Source organism: Naegleria gruberi (assembly GCF_000004985.1).
Source record: "Naegleria gruberi genomic scaffold NAEGRscaffold_57, whole genome shotgun sequence".
NCBI lineage: Eukaryota > Heterolobosea > Eutetramitea > Acrasida > Naegleriidae > Naegleria > Naegleria gruberi.
In genome coordinates, this window is record NW_003163270.1 from 5,961 (window position 1) to 33,602 (window position 27,642).

The following is a 27,642-nucleotide window of genomic DNA, read 5'->3' on the forward strand; positions in this document are numbered from 1 at the left end:
GAGTGCTCCTATTATTTGTGAATTAATTTACAATAATAATCAAAAGTTGAAAATAGATTCTTCTAAAAAAGGATTACTCTATCAAGGATGGATTCTTCACTTACAATATTTTATAAGGTTATTAAGGGGGAATTATACTCATGATGATATTGTGTATTGTGAAAAAGTATTTACAAAATTTCAATCCATTTTTACATATTGTTTTGGCAAAGATAATTGCCAATTTCCGAATTATCATTGGGCAACGCACATTTTTGAAGATTGTGTACTTTTTGGGGATGTTACATGGTTTTGGGCGTTGATTTTTGAATTGAAACATTCTGAATTCAAACAATTTAATGATAGAAGTAATAACAAATTACTTGAAGTTAGAGGGTTGCAACATGAAGTTGGAATGAATACATTATTTGCAGATTATCCATTTACAAGACGATTAGTTGGTAAAACACTTGATGTTGCTAGAAAATCATCACTTAAGGTTGGAATGTATATTCAATTCGATAGATTTATTGGGAAGATATCTCAATTAGGGGATAATGTTGTTTGTTGTGATGAAATTTTTACGCTTGGAGAGTTGTGTTATGTATCATTAATGTACAAACTATTCATTCACTCAGTTGCCACTTCAGTAATTCCTCTTTCAAAGATTAATAGTGTGTGCAGTGTAATCAGATTTCCAGGTCTTATTGCTCTCAATCAATTTTCATTCTGTATGAATTATTACCAATAAATACTGGCAATAATTTTCAGTTAATTAATTTCAAAATAAAACAATAATAAATAATCTAATAAAAACTGTAATTTTTATTCGTAATAATTCACATAATTTTATTAAAATTCTTCACGTCATAATACCTAATGTAATACTTCCATAATTCAAATCCGTAATTAAAAAAAAATATTTTTTGCCAGAATTTTGCGATAATAATCCACAATTAACCATAATAGCCGTCTCCAAGGTAATTCATTGGCAAGTCTTTGAGTTGGACTCTAAAGCCTTCATTATCTGTAGTTTTATCTTCAAGAAAAGCCTTCAATTATAAGTCAGCACACAAACAATTAATAACAAACACAATAAAAACAAACATTAATAATATATAAAGATGTTTTATTCAAATTCTATAATGTAATACTATTGTGTGTGTATGTTTAATACTTATTCTTCTTAAAAGAGGATCTATCATCTTCATCTCTCTTTCTCTTTACAGTAGAAACGTCAGCACTTTCATCATACTTGTTTGAAGAATTCTTCACTTTACCACGATTATCCTTTGAACGATGAGTTTGTTCATTTTGCTTTTGACCCTTAGTGAAAGCAGAGGATGAACCAGTTGAATACTTTTCCAATTCACGTAAACGTTTTTCAACAGCTTCTCTAGAATCCAAACCAATGGTAGCTTGTTCCTTTTCACCCATAGCATCAACACGAGCAGAAATTGCACATTTAGCAGCCAAAACTCTAGCAATCTTACCCTTGTATTTTGGTGGAGCTTGACCAATTAAAGAAGCATGATACAACAAACCATATTTTGGAGTATTGTGTCGTGATTTCAAAGCTCTAAAGAAAGCCTTTTCAGCACCCAAAATTTGAACAGTTGAAGCTGGATGTTTAGCCAAATTCATTAAACTACCAGCACGTGCCATTAAACGAGCACCAACTAATTCACCAGCCAAATGTGTCAAATTTGGAGCAATAGCTTGCATTCTATTCTTCAAATAATCAAACAATGCACCTCTATATGTTGTAATACTTTCAACTTCTTCAGCCAATTTAGAAATATGAAGCATATCATCTTCAGAAATTTCAGTACCCATTGAAACAATAGCAGCTTCTCTAACTTCCTTAGCCAAATCTTCTGGTAAAACATCAGTTAATGGAGCCTTTTGAGCATTATTTCTATTTTGAAGACATAAAACTGTCTTAATATAAGCAGAATTGTCACGTAAAACCTTTGACAATTCTGGGAAATGCCAACCATACCATTCCTTAACTCTCATGACATAAATATTCAATTCCTTGTCAATATCATCTAAAAGTGAAATAGCTTGGACAATCATTGTATCAATCTTATCAGGTGAGAACTTTAATTTATAACGAGAAAGTGAGTGTGAAAGACCCAAAGACATGCTTTGTAAATCCTTTTCAGTGGTAACATCTCCTAATAATTGTGTCAAATTGTTACGAATACCTCTCATCAATGCAACTACAGAGTCATCACAGACACATTGAATACCAAGTTTACTCTTAATGGCTGCTCCAAGGTTTTTATCACAAACAGCCAATTTACTTTCCTTATCAGCCAATTGCTTTTTCAAGAACTTTTTCAACTTTTTATCCAACTTGGATTCAACAATAGCAGTAGCAGCTACGAGAGCTTCATTGGTATCTTTAAAGTTTTCAAAAGACTTGAGTTTAATACTATTTTAATTCCAACAAGTAAAGAAATGGTATTTGCGCAAAATGATGAGTATTTTGTTAGGAGAGGAGTATATAATAGTAAAGTAGAGAGGTTGGTGTACAATTGTTATAGTTGTAGTAGTAATAATATGGAGAGAGTAATATGTATTGTTGTTCATCATCATCATCATGGTCATCATAGAAAATTAGGCTTTGAAAGTTTATAAAGAGACTTACTTCTTGCTGAGTTTAGAAGAGTTGGCAAACATTTCATCAACAGACTTGACGTCAGTGATTTTACCTTCATCCAAAACATTAAACAAAGCATAACCTGCTGCTGTTTCAAAGAGAACAAACATTTTTTATAGTGATGATGTGATGATGTTGTTCAATATTTTTTTGCAGACAAATTACAAAAATTTTTTAAACAATTTTTTTTCAAATGCACAGAAATTGTGATGCTTTTTCTTCTCTCTTGTTTTTGAAGAGATGTGAAAGATACAGAGTTTATTTGAATATTTGATGTTTCTCTTAACCGCTTCATAACAACTCACTCTCTAATTGTTTAGATCAAAACTTCACAAATGTGTTTCAACCATTCTTCACAATAGATGACAATATAGAACTCTATTGCTCCATGGTGTAAAAGTATGTATGACAAACATTCAACTGATGAAATAAAGATGATGAACCAAACTCAAAGTAGAGGAATAGTTTGAAAAAAAACAATTTATAAAATTTAAATCTTTTTAACAATCTGTACAATATCTTCGTCGAGTAATTGATGGTCCTTACCAACTTTTTGAGGTTGATGTTTTACGGATTGACCCCATACCCAAGCATATTTGAATTGACGTAAAATGTGTTTGTGAATTCTGGTACAAAAATCTTCCATTGAACTCTTGTCTCTTCTAATAATAACTGGAGCACCAAAGTCAGCAACTTGACCTTTTGGTTTTGTGTAAACTCTAATCAAATCCAAATATTCCCATACCTTTTCCAAAAGACCATCCATATTCCATTCGTGGTGAGCAGAAATTGGACAAGCATTTGGAATTCTATCAATCAAATCTAATTCTTCAATAGTAATTTGATCAATCTTGTTCATGGCATAAATAGCAGGAATATAAGCACGATTTCCTTCAATAACGTCGATAAGTTCATCTACAGTAGCATCACATCTGAACATGATATCTGCATTTGGACATTTGTATTCTTGTAAAATGGCTTTAACAATTTCATTTGTCAAGTGAGTAAGAGGAACAGAAGACATCATATTCAAACCACCCTTTTCCTTCTTTTTAAATGTAATATTAGGTGGTTGCTTATTCAATCGGATACCAAATCCTTCCAATTCATATTCAATCTTCTTTTTGTGTGTAAGTGGTTTAAGAGCATCCAAAACAATTAAAATCAAATTACAAGTACGAGCAGTAGAAATAACTTGTCTACCTCTACCCTTACCATCCTTAGCACCTTCAATGATACCAGGTAAATCCAATAATTGCAATCTTGCTCCCTTGTAGTTAATAACACCAGGAATACAAGTCAATGTTGTAAATTCATATGAAGCAACTTCAGAGAAGGTATTTGTCATCTTGTTAAGTAGAGTAGATTTACCCACAGAAGGAAAACCTACAAGACCAATACGAGCATCACCGGATTTGTTGACATCGAAACCATCACCACCTGGTCCTTTCTTTTTAGTAGCATCAGTCAAGAGTTCTCTTCTCAACTTGGCTAATTTAGCTTTCAATGTACCCAAATGGTAAGCGGTGGCTTTGTTCTTTTGGGTTCTATCCATTTCAGCTTCGATATCCTTGATTTGTTGTAAGACTGACATTTTGTTGTTGAAATTTAAATACTAGTTATTGTTGTTCGGTAATTGTTGTTATTGTTGTTGTTATTTGATGATGAAAAAACACAAACAGGGCGCAACAGGAAGAAGGCTGTATTGTAGTTGTTGAAATATTTTTTCTGGAGGGCATTTTTACAACATTGAAAAGTTAAGTGTTTTTGAGATTGAAGTCACGCTTCGAACAATAACAAGGCTTGAAATTCCGAGCTTGCCAACACGATGATGTTTAATAATGATGATAATTGTTTAACCTATCAGCCTGATTCAATGAATAATAGGAATGAATCAAAATGTGAGAGGATGGATGGTTAATAATTATTATTTATTTTTCATTTTTCTAACAAATTTAAAAACTTGAGGACTTTGCTTTTCATCATACCTTTCAATTTCCTTTGCTGAACATTTGTAAAGATATTGTTTTTTCAGTTTTTCCCTCTTTAACTTTTCTAAATGTAATTCAGTTTCAGAATCAGTTTCATCACTTTCTGAAATAATCTCAGTATTATTATTTGTAGTATTTGAATGAACGATGGAATTAATTTGATTAGTTGATAATTCATTCAATCCACCATTTCTCTCTATTTTCTTAATAATTTTCTTCTTTTTATGCTCTGATCTTGATTTGCACATTTGAATAAATTTTTCCTCTTTTGATTGTTGCTTAATTTTTTGTTTTTGAACCTTAATTTCTTCATTTACATGGTCAATTATACCATTTTCATAAGTAAGATCAATTTCTTTATAATGTCTCTCACAAATGGCTTGACACATTGGACACATAACATGCCTTTCAGGTTTAGATGGTTTTATTTCATCTAATTTGTTAACTATTGATATGATATCATTCGTGAATACATCTCTACTTGTTTTTCTAAAGGCTTTTCTATCTGATTTTCTATATTCTTTCCGATAGTGTTCATCAGATGATGTATAGCCATTATGTTTAACGAATTTATTGTGAGATCGTGCCATTTTTTTGATTAAGATTTGGTTCGTCTCAAGTTTCCCGCTCCACAATTAGTTAGAGCTAAAAATAAATATTGAAACTTGCATGACAACACGGAAACATCAAAATTATTACAATTAAGAGAATAAAAAGATCAATACATTAATAACATTTGGAAATTAAGGAAGATAACAACGATACAAGTGACATCTTTCTCGGCACCAATCACTAAAAGTACAGACAGCAAAAGGAGCAAAAGTGGAGTCATAGGGAATCGAACCCTAGACCTTCTGCATGCAAAGCAGACGCTCTACCAACTGAGCTATAACCCCTTATATTAGATTTTGTAAAAATTATAAATCCAAAATTCTAAAGAAAAAATTAGCTCGGTTAGGAAATGACATTCTTGAATTTTAAAAAGATCGTGCTATTATTGGTATTTATTATTTACATTCGAATTTTATAGAGATTGATTTACATAAAAGAAGTCCATTACAGTTAATGTTTCTTTGAAAGACTTTCACTTCGCTTTCTTGTTAATTGACGAACCATTTCTTGACTACGTTCATATTCATCCTTATTTTTCAAATCTTTTCTAGATTGTTGGAAGTGATATAATCTATTTCTATAATAACTTAATGCTTTTTCCAACATTTTCATATCACATTGTAAAAATTCAAAATATTGTTCATCATTTCTAAAAATTTCATGAGAGGAAATGAAATCCAATAGATTTGTTAATTTTTCAGTTCTATCATCAATAACTTCCTTTGCAAATTTGTTAGTCCAGAACCATGGCTGTTTTGGTAGGAAGGAATGTAATTGTTCACAATCAGAGGCTTTATCAGCATACTTTTCAGCAAGATGATTTACCAATTTAACAAATTCAGAAAATCTTCTAAATACATAATGTGTTTGAGAATCATTTTCATTGGTAGCCTTAATTTCATAGACGGTAAATCTATTATCATGAATTAGACTTTGATGTTCAGGATCTTCTTGTCTAGTTTCAGTTCCGATGATAGATGTTTTAAATTTTGGTAAATTAATTGGATTTTCATCAAATGGTTGAACGGAATTATTCATATCATTCAGAGGAACATCAATTGATGTTTCCTCTTGTACAACTCTACCCAATTCAAGGTCAAAGTTTTCATTATTACCAGTAGCAACAGAGGAGGACATTTTTATGATAATGATGGTGGTGGTTTAATTATTAATTGCTTAGGAGCAGCAAGTTGTTGGAGAGCAAAGGGCGAGAGTGATGTTGTTGATTTTTTATATGTTGTATTTTTAGGCTTGAATCAAAAAATAGACTATTTGAGGAGGAAACTATACAAGTCAACCAATCGCACTCATAAAATATCGTTTTGCTCAGTTGACTGCAATTTTTAAGATCCTTAAATGTCCATCGTTTAAATTAATAGAGAATGGAAAATAAACTGATGCTAGTTAAATTTTATAATGAGCGATAGATTCGCTTACAAATGCTCGAGTTCTAATTGTTGTTTCAGATATATTGTTTCTAATTCCTTCTATCTCTCCATCTACGGAAATTACATTGACATGGAAATTGATACAAAATCTTAATGATTATTTTATTTACTTGAATCTAAAGGACAAACGTATTGAACAATTGACATGTCATCTGAAACTGAAATTAAGGAATCACCACTAGTGTTAAAACTCAAACCCCAAACTTGATCCTTATGTTCTTCAAAACTATGAATACATTCCAATGTACTTGTTTCCCATATTTTAACTTGTCTATCAGCTGATCCAGATGCAAATATTTGACCTGTTGGAGAAGCAGCCAATGTCAAAACAAATGAATGATGTCCACTAAGTGATTTAACAAGTGATCCTGAATTACTATTATTATTATAAATTATTTGTAAAATTATTATGAATTATTATGAATTATGATTGTTAAATTATTTCACTATTAAATACTATTATAATAATAACATACATATCATAAACATTAATATGCTTATCATCAGAGGCAGAAATTAATCTTTGAGAATCATTAGTAAAAACAATACTTCTCACACTCATGGAATGTCCTTCCAAGTGATGCATTAATTTAGATGTTGAAATATCAAAAACACAAACACTTCCATCTTGTCCACCACATGCCAAATATTTACCACAATTACTCTGTCATTTGTCAATTAGAATATTAAACTATTTAAACATACATATGCAACAGACATAATAAAAGTCTTCTTTTGTGTATCTAAAGATTGTTCCTTTTCACCTGTTTGTACATTGAAAATATTAACATTTCCTGATCTAGTACCTGTTGCTAAATGTTGAGCATCAGCACTAAATGCCAAAGTCCATGATTCAACTAAATACTATTAAATATTATAAATATACTATTAATACATACGTGGTGGAGCTTCTATAATAATTGTTGATTTACCCTTTTCAATATCCCACACTCTAATTACAGAGTCCATTGAACTTGTAGCAACATCTATGATGTTATTATTATGTATGATATGATAATAATATTTAATAAATAAATTGATGATCATGATGATGATGGTGATGAAAACATACATTTCCCAGTTTGATCACTAACAATAGAAATAATTCCCAATCTATGTCCTTCCAAAGTTAAGGCTAATTCAAAATTGTCCAATCTCCAAACTTTAATTGATGAATCAACACTTCCAGTGATAATTTTATCTTGAGCACAGGTTACAGCAAAGACGGAATCACTGTGTGCTTGTTCGACACGTTCATTTCGTACACGATAGGCCATTTTTTAAATTTTTGTATTTTTAAAATTTTAACTTTATGTTCTGCCAAAGTTAAGGCTAATTCAGAAAACATGAAAGATAGAGATTACCATTGATTGGCATACTTTTCTTTCAATTTACCATCCTTATCAAAGAATTTGTTTCTTCTCATAAAGAATGTCAAGAATCTGAAAATTACTGAGAGAGGTGTTAAGAATGCATAGAATGAATCAGTGCCTTGAGTTTTAACAACCTTTCCAATTAAATATTTGGCTACTACATCTCTATCTTCTGCCAAAATATTGAAAATATTCTTAACTTTGCTATTCATTGTATCAGTGCACAACATTGATGTGATCACCATTCCAGGAGAAACTCTGTGAACACCAACTTTAGAATCAGCAGTTTCACCAACAAGTGAGCTGACAAATTGTCTATAACTTGCCTTACTCATACCATAAATTGATAATTCAGGTGATGTTCTACCATCTGATCCCAATCCTTCCATTAAATAGACATGTCCACCTTCTTTTTGAGAATCCAATAATTGAATTGCAGCTTGTGTTGCATAAACTGTTCCATGAGTATTGACATTTAAAATTCCATCAATTTCTGATTGACTCATATCTTTTAATTTCTTTCTACAATCACCAACTCCAGCATTATTAATCCACAAATCAACTTGATTCAAATTATTCTTAATGAATGGAATTAATACTTGATGAATATCATTATAGTTGGAAATATCACAAACACAAGCAAACAAACGCGTGTTATACCAATTAGAATCAAAGTTTGGAATTTCCTTTACAAATTGTTCCTTTGATTTTGTAATTGAATTTTCACTTGTTCCAGTATATACAATTTTATGATTTGGATAATTAATTAATAATTCCTTGATGAGAGCAAATCCAATTCCTCTTGTTCCTCCTATTAATTTTAATTGTATTTAATAATAATATCATACATTGGTATGTTCATTTTGATTTTAAATTGATCATCCATCACAAATACATGAATATTAAAAAAATAGGCTTTCTTTTTAGTCTTACCTGTAATGACAATATTTAATTGTGATTTCTTTGATAAATCACTCTTGAGGTGGAATTTTAATTTTCTCTTGACCATCATTTTCCTAACCACATAGACAATCACAGCCAACACTGAAAGGATAATTACAAATGATTGAGTACTCATTTTTTTTAATAGTACTATTATTTAATAATTTATATTTAAATATTTTCATAATTGATTACAATGAAATGAAAAAGAGAGTTTGATAAGCTTTCTTACAATATCAGGGTGGACTATTGAAATTTGAAAATTCTACATTGAAATTATGATGATAGGAGTTTCTTACGGAGTGAACAGTTTATTCCGAATCTCCAACAGATCTTTGAAAACTATTCAAAAAAAAATGCCACAATCATCATCATTACCATCAATCCATATTCGACCATTTTTAGGCTTGTTGATCATTATTTCTAGCCTTTTATTAGTAGTTGGAGTAGTAAATTGTAAAATATCACCAATTGGACCACCAATTTCACGTCTAAAAGATTCATGGAGTACAACAACCCCTAAAAATTCCGATTCTATTAAAGTACAAATTGATTTATATGTTGATTTGGCATGTAGTGATTCAGCAGAATGGTGGACATCAGTATTCAAATCATTGGATTCATATTATTTTAGTAATTCATCAAGTAGTGCACCAATTAAATTAAATTTACATTTATTACCATTACCATATCATATTTCATCCTATGCAACAAGTATGAGTTATATTGCTATTAACAAGTATACAAATTATAATTCAAAAGTATTGAAAGAATTAATTAATTCATTCTATACTAATCAATCACCTTTATATAATAATATTGTATCTGAAATGAAACAATCTGAAATGTACAAATTAATTTATACTAATAATATTCAATCTTTAAATGTTATTTCATGGAATGATTATTTAAATTTAATGCTTGATGGATCAATTGATATGAGAACTAGAACTTTATTTAAATTGTCAACTGCAAATGGTGTTTTTGCTACTCCAAGTTTTTATGTTAATGGTGTTGCTATTCAAAATGGTGAAAATTTCACTTTTAATGATTGGGTTTCTCTTTTTAATAATGTCATTGTTAATAATTAACATTTTTGTAAAGTATATTACAATAAATTAATAATACTTTAAAAAAAATGAAAAGACAACAATTGCAGGTTACGCGGTTGAAAGAATTACTCAAATTTCAAAATGAGACCAAACATGTCTATCCACATAAATATGCTCCATCGAAGGGTTATTTAGATTGGGATCATCAACCATCTCCTTTTAGAAGTTTTATTGGAAAGGATGCAAGTGAAAAGTATTTTCTCCATTTAACAAGAGAAATGATGACGATGATACAAACTGATCACCATTCCGATCATCAAGATTATTTATTTAATGATTTTAAGGATTTTTATTTAGAACAACAACAACAACAACAATTAAAAGAGGGAATAATTAATGATAATGATCATTCTCAACATTCAGATTCTCATCAATTCATTCAACGATGTGAATTGAATGAAAAAAGTTTGAGTCAATTTATGTTTTATTCATCAAGTTTATCTGCTACTAAAAAGTATGGACATAATAAGTGGAGTTTGAGAGTTAATCCATCATCTGGTAATTTACATCCATGTGAAGTTTATTTAATATTAAATTCTAATATTCAAGTTGACCATTTATCTAAAAATGATTCAAATAATACTTTTAATAATAATTCTAATATTAATAATTCTAATATTAATAATTCTAATTCTAATATTAATAATTCTAATATTAATAATTCTAATGTTAATGATGAAGGTACATTTATTTATTCATATCAACCTGAAGATCATTCACTTCAATTGAGATGTGAATTTCCAAACTTTTCATTTTTATTTAATCAACAAAGATATTTCTTTATTTGTATAAATACTATTAATTATAGAGAAACATGGAAATATGGAATTAGAAGTTATAGATATTCACAATTAGATACTGGTCATTTAATTAATTGTCTCAAAATGAGTTCAAATTTATTGGGATGGGATTGTTTCATGTTAAATGAACATTCTTCAATTTCAAATGAATTTATGGAATATTTATTAGGATTAGATCAATTTAAAGAATTAAATCAAAATGAATATGGAAAGGAATTTGAAAAATTTGAAACTATTCTAGTCATTGATACAAAACCACAAATATCATTGAAAAGAGATGAATTAATTATTAATGATACAATTCAATTTAATGAAAATATGAATATTACAAATATGGAAGATTTAAAATCTGGAAAATTAAATCGTAAAAGATATGGTACACCTAATTTATTAACAAATGAACATCAAGAATGGCCACAAATGGAACCAATACCAATTTTATGTGAACAAGGAAAGAAAGATGATCAAAAAACACAACAAAACTTGGAGACAATTTACAAATTACAACCAATTAAATATATTGAACAACCTAAAAGTAATTTATTAGCACATGATATTATTAGGACAAGAAGAAGTGCTCAAAGTTTTGATGGTAAAACTGCAATTGATAATGTCAATAATTTTTATTCAATTTTGGAGAAATTATTACCATCTAGATATCCTTCCTTATGGAGATGTTTATCTCCTTTTGATTCAGAATTTAAATCAATTGGAAAGAATGTTAATTTAATATTATTTGTACATAGAGTGAGTGGATTAGAGAGTGGAATGTATTTTCTATATAGAGGAGACTGAACCTCATTTACCATTTTATAGATTAATGGAAGGTGATTTGAAAAAGTTCTCAAAATTATCATCTTGTGTTCAAGATATTGCAAGTGATGGTTGTTTCAGTTTATCAATGATTACTGGCAGATTTTTAAATATTGAACACACTCATTCATTTAAATATCTTTATCAAGAAGCAGGATTTATTGGACAAGTATTATATTTGGAAGCTGAGAGAATTGGATTGAGAGGAACAGGAATTGGTTGTTTCTTTGATGATACTATTTTAGGTAATTTACTTGAGAAGGAATTACCAATCGATCCAACAGACACTGACAATGAAATTTCAAATTATCAAGATTTGTATCATTTCACTATTGGAAAACCTGTAGAAGATAAGAGAATTCAAAATATTCTACCTTATTCACAATCACGTGTAAATCTAACACAGAAAATTCAATAATTTTCAAAACGAACTGAACTTAATATGTATTTGACTGTGTTTTTGATATTGTATGGCTACTTCCTAAACAATCACATCATCAACAATTTCATCATTATGTATCAACTTCTAATACTTCTGGAAATGGTCTTAGGTTATTATTGAATGAATTATTTGGAGAATTCTTTAACTTTTCTTGAAATATATTCATTCTTAACTTGTAATCTTTGTATAATATCAGTCATATTTTGTAAACATTGAAATTCAATAAAATCAAAGAAATTAGTTTCAGGTTCTTCTCCATTCAATTTATCCAATTGTTCTCTCAATGTTGCAAGTGTTGATCTTCCATTTGGAATATTCAATTCAAGTGGTGAATTGGGTACTAGATAAGTTTCAAGAAAATCAAAAGCTACCTTTCTTCTCTTTCTCTGTTTTTTAAAGTTTTGAATATCATTCCATGCTAAAATATCTTCCAAACAATAACTTCTCCTCGCAAAGTCAGTAATCATCATGTGCTTTCTTATCTTTCAATAATAAAAGAATGAAATTATCAACATTAGAATTGTCTTTTTGGTTTCTCATTCTATTTCTAATAGAATAGAAAACAGGTAAAATAACACAAATAATACATTCTAACCATGCATATAATACAAATAGTAGCACATAGGGTATAAAATAGTCAACTAGAGTTGTAATTGCTGGAATAGAACCAAGAATTGTATAAATTATAGCACAAACTGTTAAAATTATAACAGAAATCAATTCCTCTCTCTTAATATTAAAAGTATCTCTATCTGATAATATACATAATACAATAATTACAAAAACTGAAATTAAATAAAAGACAGATTGAACTCCAATTACAATTAAAATATTAGATTTGATATTACAACCATGTATTGCTTCAAAAAATCCACTTTCCATAAATACCCAAGATTGAGTAGAATCATAAACACTTAGCTCAATACCACCAAGAATTGACCATAAAATTAAATGAACAATAAAGGCAAGAATGTAACATGTAATAATAAATTTGTTACTTGATAGAAATTCATATAATCTCAATATCATTCTATCCTTTTTAGATAGAATTTCATCAAGATTAGTTTCTTTTCCAATAATAAATTCATTCGTTGAAAGTGTTGAGCTAGCAATAGTTTCAGTATTTGATGATCTTCTCGATACATTATTACTACTTGACATTTCAATATTAAATATCGACTCTAATGATGTAGAATGATGCTCATGTCCAAATAATTTCTTCTTTTTCAAATTCAACAAGTAGAGAAAGTATAATCGACATCCTCTCAAAATGGAAGGTAATGTCAATAATGGAGGATATAACATGAAAGTGATGGACAATATAAAACATGGATAATACTTTTTGCTAACAATTATTCTCAATGTGACCAACAATACAAGAATTAAATTAGAAATCATATTTGCCAACATGAGAGAGAAACTTCTTGCTTGAATGTGTTGATTTCTTCTCTCCCATAAAACTCCAACTAAACTCACAATAAAAGTAATTAAATAAATGAACAAGATACAACTTGTCAAAATGAGAGCTATTAGAGTTTCAGGACATAGTCCATATTCAAATGAATCATTGGATGTTACATTTTCTCTGAATAGAGATGGATTCTCTCTTGTTAGATTAATCAATAGTGGATGACAGTTGGCATTAGAAAAATTAGAGACAAGTGTGTTGATTGTTGTTGGTGATGAGAATTGTGTGAAAAATGTCATTGTGAACAATGTTTGATAATTTTTTTTAAAGATCCATCGAATGATTGCAAGTTGAAAGAATGTGACACCACGGTTGTTTTAAAAATCCAAAAAAGATTGCTTTCTATAAATGGATGGATTAGTTATGTACCAAAGTGCCATAACAACACCATCTCATCACATTATTACACTATTAACCTGGAATATTCTTAACAGCCCACATGATAGTTCAACACATGTTAGAGTAGATTCAAGTTCAGTTGTTGAGGGCATATTTATCTGCCTTTTGATGTTTCAGAGAGTTCCAATTTCTGTTTAGCTCCTTCACAGCTGATAGGACCGTTACAAATGTCAAGATCGGATCAAGTTCACTAATAGTAACAAATTGTTTCATATTTGAAATAAATTGAGCTGATACAAAATCAATACAAGTGTTAGCAATATTCAATAATATTAATTTGTTCATTCCACTCAGAAATCAAGTACCTTCATTCTCAATATCATTTTCACTAAGTCTATCAAGATGAGATATTAAGGAACAAGTCTTTAAAACGTATTTCTGAATCAATCAATAATAATTTCAGCATGGTTATTTTCGAAAAAGTTTCCCTCTTTATTTTTTTAAATATATTTAGTAAAATTGTTCATTGCTGTGTCAGGCATCACATCAAATTAAAAAAAAAAATGAATTTCCAACTTCCAGACGAAATTATTTTACTCATTCTCCAATATTCCAATTTTACAACCATTGAAAAAGTTTTAAAACATTTAAATCATCAATTCTACAAATCAAGTCATTACTATTTTGAAAATTATTTACAAAACAGATATCATCTCTATGGATGTTATAAATTTGATTTACTCACAAAAAAGACATGTTTAATTTATCATGATATTTTAACAGCTACAATCAAGAAGAATGTTTTTCATTATGATAATAATGATAATTCCGATAATTCTGATAATAATAGAAATAATGATGAAATAATTGGAGATGATTATTTATCATTCGAATCAATTTTAGAGTTTTTGATGGAAAATTCTGATAGGAATCGTGATTATTCCGATCAGAATAATTGTTTAGAATTATTGATTGATTATTATGAATTAATGGTCAAGTGGATGCCTGGTACTACTAATTTTACATTCCATTCCAATCACCTTCCGTATGATCACTTTTTTGCTTATCCAATTGTATTTACTGGTGCTGCTGCTTCTAATAATAATAATAATAGTAATAATTATTTAGGAATGAAAATAACATGTGTTGATTTGGAAACATTTTCAAATATTAGATGGTCAATTCAGTTAAAGGATTTGAAATGGCCACTATATCAATTAAGTGGTAATAATAATAGAAGTTATCAAAATAAGAGACAATTATTTGTTACTCTAAAGGATGATCATTGTAGATATGTCATGTCAATAAGAAAAGATTTGGGAATTATTGAATTTATATATAATATTACACATGACAGTTTATTAATTGTAAAGGAAGGGAATTCACATGTTCCACTCTATGATCAAGTGAAGGCATTGAATGAAAAACAAACTGGTAAATTAACGAGTACCAATAGAGTATTGGATAATATAATAACAAGTAGGGATTATCTCATTATATCTTGTAGAGAGAATGAAAGTCAATCGAATAATTATTCTACATTAACTTGTATTCATTTACGAAATTTTGAAAAGAAAACAATTCTCAAATGGAATAGGATGAAGAGTAGTATTAATACTTCATTGACAGATTTGGAGAATGAATTCTCTCAGGATCAAACCAATTGTGGTAATTTGTTACTGTTGGACATTAGATCTAATGATTCAAGAGTAACTATTGCATCCTTAAAACTTGATTCTAAATTGGAGGATATTAACTTGGAAAATTATAGAAATAATTTCCAATATTGTGTTCCAATGATAAATGGATCTAGAAATTTACATGTCGATTTAACATGTCTTGGAAGTGAATATTATTTAATATCAGGTGTGGATGATAAACATAAAATTAGAACTGAATTGGTAAATTTGAAAAGTGGAGAAAAGATTGAAAATTTGAAAAAGCCAACTGCAGTCTACATGGTTGAAAATTTGAATAATAATCTTGTTGGTTTGGTTTCTATTACAGAAACTCATTTAGCATTTTGTAAATTGAATATTAATGTCATTGAGGAACCTGAATGGGAAATTCCAATTCATGAATTGACAAAATTTCCATACTATCCAAATGTACAAACCATATTGATAGAAAATTATTTAATTGTTTCCATTTATGGATCTGCTGGATTTTACATGTTTTGTTTCAATGCTGAAAATGGTCAAATATTGTGGAAAGATATAATTATTGAAAGTACAGAAATGAATAGATTCTCTCATTTTGATGTTTCTTGTAACATTTCAAGAAATATTTCATTGAGAACTAGAAATACAGTTGCAATATGTGGATCTTCAAAAGAACACGCCTTTTTCTTTATTCAATATCAAGCAGAAACAGGTGAGAGACAAGGTCCAGCAATTCATCACATCAATACATGGGAAAATCACATTCAGAAAACAAAAGAATATCATCAACAAGTGATTCAATTAGGTAATTTTATTATCAATCAACTCAATAGACAGAAAAGAAAAAAGTGTTGCATCATGTAATGAATCATGATTATTAGCTACTTGTATTTAGGTGTTTGCCATCTTCCCACCTTACAAAGTTTTTGACTGGGCCATCAATATTAATAACAATTAATTCTTTTGGACTAATCTGGCATCATTTTGATAAATGAAATGTCAATCATCAACTATGAAATTTAAACGTTGATTACTACAATATTATACAATTCCATTTTGATTGCTTTTCCTTCAAAATTATTTCCTTTGAAAGTAATTGAACTCTTATTAGAAAGTCGACTAAATCCTCAAATCCCTCTCCAGTTTTACTTGAAATCTCAATAAATGAAATTGCATTGATTTGTCTTGCTAGAGTTTCACCATCATCAAATGAAACTTTCCTCATTAAATCACCATAATATGACCTCCTCTCATTATCTCCCAAATCTGCCTTCGTTCCAACGAGAATTATTGGAATATTTGGTGAAAAATACGAAACTTCTGGAATATATCGTTTCTTTACATTTTCAAATGATTTCCAAGATGCAATCGAATAGCAAATCAAACAACAGTCAACTGGGTATTGATGTTTTCTAATTGAAACATCTCTAATACAAATTTAATTCATATTTCCAAATAAACTTACATTAAATTAATAAATGTTAATGTATTTCCACAATAATTTAAAACTCCTTTTTCAAAACCAGTTGAATTATCCAATACCTTATCTATTAGAGATGATTTTCCAACACTTTCATCTCCAAGCACTAAAATTCTTGACTGAGTAAAATTATTAAATTCTAATTTTGAAATTTCATTTCTATATTTAAATGGAAAATAAATTCCACCACTTCTTGATCTTTTTAAATTTACCAATTCATTCCGATAGTTTTTTGTAATCATTGGAAAAATCGTATCATTGAATGGAACCATTTTCATTGATTTTGGATTAAAAACATGATTCATTACAATTAAATTCTTAAATTCCAATAATTGATCATAAACTAATTTATAAACCTGATCATCGGAACCATATAAATAAAATTCACTATTAACACATAATAAACTATGAATGTGATAATATTTCAGAAAGGAGCAAATCACATAAAAAATATCAATATTCATATTCTGCATTTTTTTGTAACAATGATAATCAGAAGTTGTTGTCATCATAAAGAGAAGAACAGATTAGAACAAATTGTTCAGAGAGGAATTTTTTACTTTTTCTGAATGATAATGATCGTCAATACTTTTTCGTCTTAATGTTTCAAGATTGATACTTCAATATCATGGTAAGAGTGGAACGTGGGAATTTCAACGTTTAGACATGTTTCTTTCAGTTCTCGTGTTATCTTTTCAATTGTAGATTTTGTTGATTGTAAAGATGAGAATGATTGTAAGGATTTCAAATAGGATATGAGGATTTTAACTTTGATCCCATTTGCCTTTTGGTCATTGGCATATTTCAATGCAGTATTGTAGGAATCTTCAACATTGGCTAAAACAGCTTGCTCATTACTAGAATCTTCGAGTTTTAGTTTCATCTCTATAACTTTCATTTCTCCTTTCAGTCTCCATAAATCTCCAAACATGTTCTCTTGATTTGATTTCAAAGAATGTTCCATCAGTTCATCAAATGACTTCAAAACGCCAAATATTGATGGACAAGCAGTGGTTTCCATCCTTGAAATTAATTCCAAATATTTGAGTTTAGAATCCAAAATTGCATAATTAACAACAAGTGACGGAGAATTGTAATGAGATATAGAAGCATACAATGATTCCATCTTGTTGATTAGGGATAATTGAAGTATATCCTTTTCTTGGCAAACAATGGAGTGATTATCATTTGTCTTTCTAAATTTGACATAATTTAGGTAGAATTTCTGGAACAATTGTTGGTGAGGAGGAACAAGGTCACTTTCCAATCCCTTATTTGCAATACATTCAAGTTCATCGATTTGGTCGCTTTGCAATAAATAGGAGCAACTAAAGGTCAAGAAATGTACTAGTGAGGCAGGATGATTGATCTCTAAAGAACGCTTTCTTCCTAACTCGAAATATGCTCTTGCTTCCTCGAATTTACCAAGAGCATACGATGACCTTGCTGCGTACGAAATGATGAATACAAGAGCATCCATATTTCTAAAGTTGCCGATGGAATATTGTGAAATGTTATCAGGGTCCTGGGAGTAAATCTCAATTACCTTCTTAGAATGGAGCCTAACTTGCTCAAAACATCCTCTGGTATAATTTGAGAAGGAAGCAGCTATCTCATAAAAGACATTTAGCTTGGGATTGTCAGAAGCAATTTCGGCTAGTGAAGGTAAACATCCTAATGCTTCATCAGTTTGATCATTCAGGAATTTAAAGAACCATTGTTGAAGGTGTAAATGAAATAGGAGGTCCTTATTTTCAGGAGGACAAATTTCAATACCTTTTCTAATCAACTGTTCAGCAAGCTCCTTAATTTCATTATCTCCAACACTATTTATCCGAATAAACTCTGAATGGTGGAGTAAATGTTTTGCAAGATGTTCTTTCATTTGATGCAAGGATTTAGCAAATATATAGGGAGAAGAGTCAATCATTTTCAAATCCTCAAACCTTCTGTTGCACAATTCTTTGGTGTTTTTGATAAAATCTCTGAGTGTTAGACTGCTACCCAATCTTGGACTGTTCATGTGGTCTGCTTTTGAGTTTTCTTTCCAATATTTTACAACATTTCCCAAGATTCGTATGATGGCCAACCCTAATTCTCTTATGGTATCTATTTGCTTGCTCTTTCTATCAAATAGAGTTATTGCTTTCTCAATTAAATGATAAGCAACACAAAGGTTATGAAGTTCAACTTCCTTCTCTAGAGGATCACCAGTAAGAACCTCTTCAAGAATAATATCATCATAATAATATGAATAATGTAAAGATGCGGTATTAAGGAAGATAGTCTGTTGAACCTCTTCAGAATTATCATTCTCAATTTTTTCTATGAATAAATTAGCCAACTTGAGGTGGATTTCTCTCTTTTGATCCTTTGGAACTGATTCATAGACAATTGAGTGAATTAGTGACGATCTGAACTTGTACTGAGATCCATTTTTAACCAACAAGTCATTCACAAATAGAGTGGTTAATAATCCTTCAATATTTCCTTCTCTGTTAATTGATGAATCATTTGGAAATGCTGCTTCAATGACATTCAAGTCAAACTCCATTCCACAAACTGAAGCAATCTTCAAAGCAATTTTAGTTTCATCATCAAGACGGTCAATCTTTCTTTGAACGTAGGCACTCATTGAAGATACAATTTCAACATCAAGCATAGTATTCTTCAATTTAAGAGTTTCATCCTCAATCAGGTATCGTTTGTTATCCTTTAAGAATGAACAAATCATCTTGGTAAATAATTGATTTCCTTGACTCTTTTCAAAAACGAATTCGAGAGCATCTGCATGCACATCAGATGCCTTGTAGAATAACTTGAGATATTCTTTGCACTCAGCCTTCGAGAATGGCTTCAAATTAATCACCAAGTCTGCTCTCTCATTCCAAAAATCAAAATCAATCTTCTTTTGTTCAATATCTTTGATTTCAGAATCATTGTCCATAATTCTTGATGCATAGACTCCAATCATAGTTTGAGTGAGAGGATAAACGTCCAAGAAAAGTGTAACAAGTTTTCTTGTAAATGGATCTGTATACTGATAATCATCATATAGCATAAACCACGGCTGACTTCCATACCCAAAAGAAACCCAACAATTAACAAGGAATTTACACATTATTCTTGCAGAAATGTCAACAATCTGTTCCTTAGTCAATAATTCTCCATTTGATTTAAATTTAACTCCAAAAATATTATTCAGTAGATACATGTAAGTTATATCTGATTCATCAGTTTTTTCCCGTACCAGTTCCTCCTTCTCTTGAATTGTTAAAGCTTTGAAAATGGATTCCACTTTCGAATAGTCCAGTTCAATATTTTTCTTTTTGTAGATATGTTCACAAAAACAAATCCTAACATTGGACAGCATGGAGTAAAATGGCGTTTCAAACTGTGGAGGAGAAATGTAGACGGTGGCAATTTTTGTTTTCCAAATATCTGACAAACGAGTTAACAAATCTGTTTTTCCCAAACCAACATCTCCTCTAATGGTAATGAACTTTGAAGAGTCTTTCACAGCATTTACATCTTCAAATTGTTTCACCTTTGCTTCAACTATGGCCTCAATGGCTTTGAACACACTATCTCTACCTATCAGACCGATTTTGTCATCAACTTCAAGCTCTGTCACAAGCTCTGATCCAGATTTCTTAGCATTGTAGTATGATTGTTTTGCCGCTATTTCTCCATTTAAAACCTTGCAAATATTGATCAAATTGCTCTTTCCTTTAACTTTGATTGGGTCAAGTATCTCAATCTTTGCACCCTTCAGTTTTGAATACGTATCTTCTTCACATAACACCATACCATCATGTTTTTCTGATTCTTTCATTAACCTAGCAGACAAATTTACTTTGTCTCCATAAATAGTAAACTCCTTTCTATACATTGATCCCACATTTCCAATGAAACATTTTCCTGTGGAAATACCTAGCCCTCCTTTAATTCCCAATTCGGATAATTGTTCTCGTATTTCTATACCTGCTTTAACAGCCCTAAGAGGATCGTTGGTGTGAGCCAATGGATACCCAAAGCAAAACACTAGAATTGTTCCCTTCTCATCTGAGAGAAGATTAGCTATAAACCCTTCGTACTTTTCCAAAATGTGTTGAACTAGAAAGATGTAATCCTGGTAGGCATTATTGGACTCAATGACAGAAGAATAATTATTTGAATCAATAACGGAAAGGAATCCAATGCTTAGAGGTTTGATTTCATTTAACCAATCTTCTTGCCTAGCCATTATCTTGTTCCTCACAGAGGGGCTGACAAATTGTTTGATTGCTTGACTTAGCTTTGGTGTAATATTTACAGGTTCAAGATTTGATTTCTCAACTACAGTTCCAGCGAGGTCAATTGCCAAGTAAGCTTCCTCTTCTATTCCTTCGACTTTTTTACATGTACACGAGTTCTTTACAATTTCGTATGCTTCCTTTGTTAAGCACAATTCTCCAACCTTTGAGTTACCTAGCGCACTTCCCATCTCCAATAATGCATGCCCTGAGCTTATTCTGAGATAGTAATTTGAAACACCTCCAATATGATGAGTTGTCAATGATCCAATCGAAATACCACAATGAATTTGCAATGAAATTGAATCATTAACTTTGAAAAATCTCAACTTGTCATTCTTCTGAATGGAAAGAGCACACTCCATTGCTGATAAAACCAATTCTTTAAGAGATTTGTTTTGTCCTTTCCTATTACAAAATTGACATATTATAGCTACAACTCTTATAGAAAAGGAAAAGAATTCTACTTACCATCTCCAGCAAATTTCTCGATATCTCCTGAATAACTATAAATATACTCAATCAGACCGGTAAAATAAGCATTAATATACTTGGTTAATAACTCAACTCCATTGGGTTGTTTTGAAAGTGATTCAGTGAGAGGTGTGAACCCACTAATATCAATCATTAAAACACATGTTTCATAACTTGTTCCCATAATCAAATCTGTTGATTCGGAATCCTCCAATTGATAAAGCAAATGTTGAGGTAAATATGAAGAAAGAATTTCCAATTGATCCTGTTCCTTCTTTTCAATATCAGAAGAGAATGTAAAACGTTTAGGAAGTAAACTCTTGACAAATGAAAAAGCCACACTGTCAACTTTTTTCAAATCTTGCGATACAGAATTAGTCATATTTTCATTGGGTTTTAAATCATTATATAATTCATTTGATGATTTCTTTGTGACGGTTTCATTCAATGACTGAGATGAATTTTTCGTTTCTGTTCTTTCCTTTTTCTCTTGTTGGTCAATTGCCTGTTTAGGCGAAGCTTTTGTTGTTTCTTCATCTTTAGGAGGAGATGATGATATTTTGTGGTTTGAGGATGCTTTTTCCGAAACAATTGATTGTTTTGATTTTTCATCCCGATACACCTTTCTCTTCTGAGGTGCATCAATTATTTGTTGTTGCTTCTTCTCATGAGAGAGTACATTAACAGCTGATGCACATGAACAAGATGCACCCATTTTTGTATTCGTGTATTTACAGAACAGTGAGGAACTATTGAGTCTTTTTTTTAAGGATGAAAAAGTCTACTGTAAATTGATTCAATGATCACTAATTGGCGCGGGTGTATTAATAATAGATGCTGATTGATGAGAATAAAATATCTCTTGCATTCCAATGAAGATGATAATTTTACAATATGTGGATGAATTATGGAGCAGATTTAATTAATTCTTCTAGATTGCATTTGTATCTATCAACCTCTCCCTTAGAAATTCCAACAAATTTATATCCGTTTTGTAGAATTAAATCCTCAATATTTGGTAACAAGCAAGCAATAAGCTCTATTCCTCTAACAATTTTTCCTGCCTTGATTGATGCACCAATGCCTCCACCAAGTCTTTCACAAACTCGTGAAACATTTGTATCCTCAATATCTTTTGAATGGTAATATTGTGCATAGGTAATAAAAGTACACAAAATTGAGAATAATTTGAATGTCTCAAATGCAGAAACTGCCAAGCTGGTATAAGTTCTATCTCTGGACTTTAATTTCTTCTTTACATTAGATGCTAATGTGTAATGCTCCTTTACAAAATCTACTGTTTTTTGAGCGATTGCTTCTGAAACCATTACAACTGTCCTCAATTGGTTTGCTTTTTTAACCTTTTAAACGTGAGAAATTTCCAAATAATTCAACTTACAGCCTTTTCAGAGAAGGTTACTTGATGTAGATGATTTCCTAAATGTTTAGTCATTTGATTTTCCTCAATATTGTAGAAGCTCTTAACAAATTCAATGTGTTCACTAAGTTTGCTGTTAATTATTGGAATTAAATCTAATAGCTTTTCATGGAATGGATCTTGTTGAATGACTTCATCTCTAATTTCCTTAAAGTTTGGCAAATTAAAAATATCATCTGGAATATTCTTATTATTTTCCAATAGAGCAATAGAATCGAAAGCCAATTTTAGTTGTCTATCAAGAATGCTCATGGAATGGAAAGGAGACGAGTACTCCTTATTGAAATATTCTTCACAGAAATTGAGTTGAGAAGAAAAATCTGAATCGTTCGAGTTAAAATTTTCAGACAAATATCTTCTTACATCAAATTTGTAAATAAGACCAAACATTAATTTCACAATTTCATCAACTAGAGCTTGAGGTATGGTTTCAATATTGATGTTTCCATGAGAAATCAAATCTCTTACTCTTGGACTTTCAACCCAAATAAGAAGATCGAAAATGGCATTCAATAAATTATTTCCAATTACATCAAAGACACCATTATTATCAATGTTATATGAAGGGATAGGTTTTGTGGTAAATAATACATCGAGTGTAGTATACAAACTATTTTTCTCTGCTGTTAAAAGCCTGTTTTCACACCCATTTACACAGACAAATATTCTTCTGATTGAATGTTCGAATAATGGGAAAATTATGGATACTGTTTTGTAATAGTTAGCCTTTTCGAAATATTCAATAAAGGCTCTTCTCCATAAAGGAATTGAATCATTTAACACAAATGCAGAATGTTCAAGCAATTCGTCAATTTCCTTTCCTACAGAGGTCATCTTTAAGAACCTTCCACAATCCACATTATTAACTTTGAAAATATCTTGAACTGGTTTGCAATTAGAAAGATCAATAATTGGCCTTTTCAACAATGCATTATTCATTCCAACAGTATCATTCAAATGTTTGGTTGATAATCTGGACAGTGACGGTACAAGTAATAATATTAAACTGAGATAGCAATCTTGGAATTCCCTCTCATTAATGAATCCGTGAAGTGAAACATTTCTCAAATTAATTGAATTAAGAGGTCCAACTAGACATCTCAATAATAATGTTACTTCCTCTCCGTAAATATCCTTTAACTCCTTCATGGTGAGTAGTTCACTAAACTTGGGTAACTTGGAAAAATCTTCAAATTGTTGTACCTTTTGTTTATCATTATTATGAACCAAGTCAATATAAATAGAGTCTTGAAGACCTCTCTCCAAAAGAGGAACCAACAATGATAACCCAACCAAACTATTACCAGAAAAATGTTCCTCCAATGACATTTCCAATATTTTGTAAGTAATTTCCCTCGGATAAGCAACACACATAAAATCAGCAAAGCTATCTTTGAAGTTATTGAAAAATGTATCCTTGTTCCATTTCAAAAATGCAGTGATAGAATTTTGGTTTCTGTACTGCATGATTCCATCTCTAATTTCATCATTCTTTTGTGATTCCTTCTCCAACATTTGATCAGTGAGTTGAAAGCAATTTTCATGTACAAACATTGCAATTGGTTGAATTTGTTCTGCCAAAATATTAAAGAATTCATTACTTCCATCCTGAATATTTGTAATGAGAGAAGACAAATTAAAAACATCACAATTTAAATTTAAAAATCCTTTTTCATCAACTAATAAATTATTCTCTCCATATTTACTATTTAATTCCATCAATCTCACCAAATTAAATAAATGTAATAAATTGTAAACATTTGATGAAAGAGATGTGCTTTTCATCTTTCTAAACTTTAAAAAGTCTTTCAATGTTTGTTCATTACCACTTAAATTAGCCTTTTGAATCAATTGATCAAATGCACATCTCCATTCGGAAACGAGAGGATGTATTGTTGAATTATCCTCAACTTGGTCACTTGATGATATCATTGTAAAGTATATTAAAGGGAGTAAAACTTGAATTTTTTTTTAAATTTAAATTATCCCTTCCAAAATCGCTGGAGACTTTTTGTCCACTTTTCACCATCAGAATTTTTTCCACCGGCTAGCTGGCAAAGTGGGAGGACAGCTTCCATTTCAACTTCTAATTCGATCATCACAACAATAAAAAATATTCGTGATGGTGGTAGTAAGCAAGAAAACAATTTAGAGCAATAACTTATTATTACTTCATGAAAACAAAAACTAACAATAAATTGCTTTATCACAACATCATTGGATAATATTGAGTTTTTTTCTTCTGTTTATTGTTCAAGTTTGCTATTGAAAAAGGTTTGTAGCTGGTGGACAAGCGTAAGACTGGGGCATCGAAATAGAAAGTAAATTAGAAGCCGTCCTCTCACTTTGCAAGCTCGGGGCTGGAAAAAAATCAAGCGAAAATTTTATCGTTTTTCGTCACAAAAATGAAGCTTGAAAATGGAAGGGATAATTTAAATTCACTTGGTGTTCATTTATAGATAGAAATCCCATGTTCTTTCTGTTGAAATGTAAAAAACCCAAACATGAAAAGGGATTAATCAGCAAAAGTTGTCTTCATAATCTAACAGTTTGAGTGAAATTTCCATTTTCCATTCGAACTGCTGCAGTGTAATGGGTACATGACAGCTCCTTAGTTAATGTATTCATTCTTGACCGATTCGACCGCTATTTGGTTTAATAGAAATAGTTAATGTATTCACTTGATTCGTGTTCTTGTAATACGAAAGGTTGGGTCTAAAAGGCATTAATCCAAGCAGCATACAAGTAAATATTTCCTCTCAGAGCAAGAATTTCGGCCGAAGTTTGAGCTTGTTGATTGAATGTAATTAGTCCCAAAAGTATTAGTTAACACAACGGCAAAAATAATTGCAAATATTCTCAAATCTAACAAACCAATTTTACAACATGTTAAATCCATTCGAAGTGCTCTCTTGGAAACTGAAATTTTCTTTACGGTTTTAGAAGAATTTGAACTGGTAGATCAGTTAAAAGGGTAGTGGATGGCTGTTGTCTTTTGTTATCTTCATGGTGTTTGTTGTGATGTGTAATCAAGAGAAAAAATTTACAAGTTTATTAATATTGAATGAGACTATTGTAACGACAGGTTTCCCATAGAGTTAAGTCTAATTCTAACAAGAATTATTCAACACACATTTAAAATATGTTCTTATTCTTTTCAAGCCATTGCTTGATAGAAGTTGGTTGAACATTTGGATACTTGTTATTTTGAATATTCTTCAATTCACAAATTCCACTGTGAAGAGCGTATTGATATTGCATTCCAATGTAGGCCCAAACGTTATGAGTGGTATTTTTGGTAGTTTCAATGAGTTTCTTAAGATCCTCAACATTTCCTTTTCTTTCCAATGTAATCTTATGTCCAGTGACTTGTTCAATTTGTTGAGCTAGTTGAGTATAGGTGACACGATCACCAGAAACAGTAACAATCTTGTTCAATTGTTCTGGATCAAGAGCAGCTTCGACAACATAATTGGCAGCATCTTCGTAAGTAGTTGTATCAACAAGAGTTTCAGCAGATCCATAATAAGTAATCTTGTGATTCTTGGTGTCAATTATGTTCAAGAATGGTCCAAAGAAAGTTTCCATGAAAACTCCATTCAAAAAGATAGTGTAACCAATTCCTGACTGTTTCACTTGTTCAGCAACTTGCTTTCTCATATCAAAGTGATCATGATCACCAATGGAAGCTCTTAAATAATCAGCAGAATAATCAGAAGGAATGAAACGTTTAACGCCAGCCTTCTTGGCAGCTTCCAACAATCTTAGTTGACCATCCAAAATGGTGTCTTCAGAACCAATAACAGCACTAATAATAACATCAACATTTTGACATGCTTGTTGTAATTCCTCTACAGAATCATTCAATGCTCCACTAATCAATTGAACTCCCTTTTCTTTCAATTGTTCAGCTTTGGTTTCACTTCCCTTTCTGATCAATGCAGAAACTTGAACTGTTGGTTTGTTCAACAAGGCAGAGGTAATCAAGGATCCTAAACGACCAGTGGCACCTACAACGAGAACTTTGGTGGATGACATTATTCAGAGATGATTGTTTTGATTCAATTTTTTGTATTGTTATTGTCAGTTCAGACAAGTATGTTCGCTATTTATGCAATCCACATCTATTGAACACACTTGCTTTTTCTTTGTCTCATTTCTTCCTCATTTCTTCTTTGGTGCAGTATTTTTAATTCATTCATGAATCAATGGACGACTCGATTTCCTCCTCTTTTTCCGCATTTTCATCTTCAACCAATTCTACTCAGAACAATCTGAGAGATTGAACGGGATGGATGTGATTGCTA

The 27,642-nt window shown here is 30.5% G+C and overlaps 14 protein-coding genes and 1 non-coding gene across 15 annotated transcripts; 4 read left to right on the forward strand and 11 right to left on the reverse strand.

The window, feature by feature from the left end:
* Positions 1-394: 394 nt before the first annotated feature.
* On the forward strand, positions 395-730 carry NAEGRDRAFT_72890 (uncharacterized protein; the record flags this gene model as incomplete). Its single annotated transcript, XM_002671874.1, has 1 exon — positions 395-730. One exon carries the CDS (start codon positions 395-397, stop codon positions 728-730), a length of 336 nt encoding a protein of 111 aa, XP_002671920.1.
* A 361-nt stretch (positions 731-1,091) lies between these two features.
* Positions 1,092-2,833, reverse strand: NAEGRDRAFT_81334 (uncharacterized protein). The gene is made up of 2 exons (XM_002671942.1): positions 2,636-2,833; positions 1,092-2,419 (listed from the first exon to the last, which is right to left on the reverse strand). Exons 1-2 carry the CDS (start codon positions 2,755-2,757, stop codon positions 1,150-1,152), a joined length of 1,392 nt encoding a protein of 463 aa, XP_002671988.1. The 5' UTR covers positions 2,758-2,833; the 3' UTR covers positions 1,092-1,149.
* A 282-nt stretch (positions 2,834-3,115) lies between these two features.
* NAEGRDRAFT_56319 (DRG GTPase family protein) lies at positions 3,116-4,369 on the reverse strand. Its single transcript, XM_002671943.1, has one exon. It carries the CDS (start codon positions 4,239-4,241, stop codon positions 3,138-3,140), a length of 1,104 nt encoding a protein of 367 aa, XP_002671989.1. The 5' UTR covers positions 4,242-4,369; the 3' UTR covers positions 3,116-3,137.
* A 205-nt stretch (positions 4,370-4,574) lies between these two features.
* NAEGRDRAFT_72893 (uncharacterized protein) lies at positions 4,575-5,228 on the reverse strand (the record flags this gene model as incomplete). Its single annotated transcript, XM_002671944.1, has 1 exon — positions 4,575-5,228. The coding sequence occupies one exon, from the start codon at positions 5,226-5,228 to the stop codon at positions 4,575-4,577; it is 654 nt and encodes a 217-aa protein (XP_002671990.1).
* A 233-nt stretch (positions 5,229-5,461) lies between these two features.
* NAEGRDRAFT_t623 lies at positions 5,462-5,534 on the reverse strand. The gene has a single exon. It is a non-coding gene; the product is annotated as a tRNA-Ala (tRNA).
* A 78-nt stretch (positions 5,535-5,612) lies between these two features.
* NAEGRDRAFT_81336 (PX domain-containing protein) lies at positions 5,613-6,472 on the reverse strand. Its single transcript, XM_002671945.1, has one exon. It carries the CDS (start codon positions 6,385-6,387, stop codon positions 5,701-5,703), a length of 687 nt encoding a protein of 228 aa, XP_002671991.1. The 5' UTR covers positions 6,388-6,472; the 3' UTR covers positions 5,613-5,700.
* Positions 6,473-6,800: 328 nt separating this feature from the next.
* On the reverse strand, positions 6,801-9,149 carry NAEGRDRAFT_72895 (uncharacterized protein; the record flags this gene model as incomplete). Its single annotated transcript, XM_002671946.1, has 7 exons — positions 6,801-7,074; positions 7,175-7,362; positions 7,404-7,555; positions 7,598-7,684; positions 7,771-7,931; positions 8,063-8,882; positions 9,005-9,149. 7 exons carry the CDS (start codon positions 9,147-9,149, stop codon positions 6,801-6,803), a joined length of 1,827 nt encoding a protein of 608 aa, XP_002671992.1.
* Positions 9,150-9,369: 220 nt separating this feature from the next.
* NAEGRDRAFT_72896 (uncharacterized protein) lies at positions 9,370-10,104 on the forward strand (the record flags this gene model as incomplete). Its single annotated transcript, XM_002671875.1, has 1 exon — positions 9,370-10,104. One exon carries the CDS (start codon positions 9,370-9,372, stop codon positions 10,102-10,104), a length of 735 nt encoding a protein of 244 aa, XP_002671921.1.
* A 242-nt stretch (positions 10,105-10,346) lies between these two features.
* Positions 10,347-12,156, forward strand: NAEGRDRAFT_72897 (uncharacterized protein; the record flags this gene model as incomplete). The annotated part of the gene is made up of 2 exons (XM_002671876.1): positions 10,347-11,688; positions 11,711-12,156. 2 exons carry the CDS (start codon positions 10,347-10,349, stop codon positions 12,154-12,156), a joined length of 1,788 nt encoding a protein of 595 aa, XP_002671922.1.
* A 480-nt stretch (positions 12,157-12,636) lies between these two features.
* On the reverse strand, positions 12,637-13,887 carry NAEGRDRAFT_72898 (uncharacterized protein; the record flags this gene model as incomplete). The annotated part of the gene is made up of 1 exon (XM_002671947.1): positions 12,637-13,887. The coding sequence occupies one exon, from the start codon at positions 13,885-13,887 to the stop codon at positions 12,637-12,639; it is 1,251 nt and encodes a 416-aa protein (XP_002671993.1).
* A 663-nt stretch (positions 13,888-14,550) lies between these two features.
* NAEGRDRAFT_72899 (uncharacterized protein) lies at positions 14,551-16,512 on the forward strand (the record flags this gene model as incomplete). Its single annotated transcript, XM_002671877.1, has 1 exon — positions 14,551-16,512. The coding sequence occupies one exon, from the start codon at positions 14,551-14,553 to the stop codon at positions 16,510-16,512; it is 1,962 nt and encodes a 653-aa protein (XP_002671923.1).
* Positions 16,513-16,681: 169 nt separating this feature from the next.
* Positions 16,682-17,370, reverse strand: NAEGRDRAFT_88118 (rho family small GTPase; the record flags this gene model as incomplete). The annotated part of the gene is made up of 2 exons (XM_002671948.1): positions 16,682-17,075; positions 17,114-17,370. 2 exons carry the CDS (start codon positions 17,368-17,370, stop codon positions 16,682-16,684), a joined length of 651 nt encoding a protein of 216 aa, XP_002671994.1.
* A 356-nt stretch (positions 17,371-17,726) lies between these two features.
* On the reverse strand, positions 17,727-22,612 carry NAEGRDRAFT_88119 (guanylyl cyclase; the record flags this gene model as incomplete). The annotated part of the gene is made up of 2 exons (XM_002671949.1): positions 17,727-21,826; positions 21,895-22,612. The coding sequence occupies 2 exons, from the start codon at positions 22,610-22,612 to the stop codon at positions 17,727-17,729; spliced, it is 4,818 nt and encodes a 1,605-aa protein (XP_002671995.1).
* Positions 22,613-23,287: 675 nt separating this feature from the next.
* On the reverse strand, positions 23,288-24,802 carry NAEGRDRAFT_52505 (uncharacterized protein; the record flags this gene model as incomplete). Its single annotated transcript, XM_002671950.1, has 1 exon — positions 23,288-24,802. The coding sequence occupies one exon, from the start codon at positions 24,800-24,802 to the stop codon at positions 23,288-23,290; it is 1,515 nt and encodes a 504-aa protein (XP_002671996.1).
* A 1,668-nt stretch (positions 24,803-26,470) lies between these two features.
* NAEGRDRAFT_72902 (uncharacterized protein) lies at positions 26,471-27,373 on the reverse strand (the record flags this gene model as incomplete). Its single annotated transcript, XM_002671951.1, has 1 exon — positions 26,471-27,373. The coding sequence occupies one exon, from the start codon at positions 27,371-27,373 to the stop codon at positions 26,471-26,473; it is 903 nt and encodes a 300-aa protein (XP_002671997.1).
* Between the last annotated feature and the right edge of the window lie 269 nt (positions 27,374-27,642).

Bases quoted from the DNA above. Each gene is read 5' to 3' on its own strand.
- NAEGRDRAFT_81334 (XM_002671942.1), bottom strand. From the start codon at position 2,757: ATGTTTGTTCTCTTTGAAACAGCAGCAGGTTATGCTTTGTTTAATGTT. The intron at 2,420-2,635 runs GTAAGTCTCTTT...GAATTAAAATAG, and splicing joins TCTTCTAAACTCAGCAAGAA to TATTAAACTCAAGTCTTTTG.
- NAEGRDRAFT_56319 (XM_002671943.1), bottom strand. From the start codon at position 4,241: ATGTCAGTCTTACAACAAATCAAGGATATCGAAGCTGAAATGGATAGA.
- NAEGRDRAFT_81336 (XM_002671945.1), bottom strand. From the start codon at position 6,387: ATGTCCTCCTCTGTTGCTACTGGTAATAATGAAAACTTTGACCTTGAA.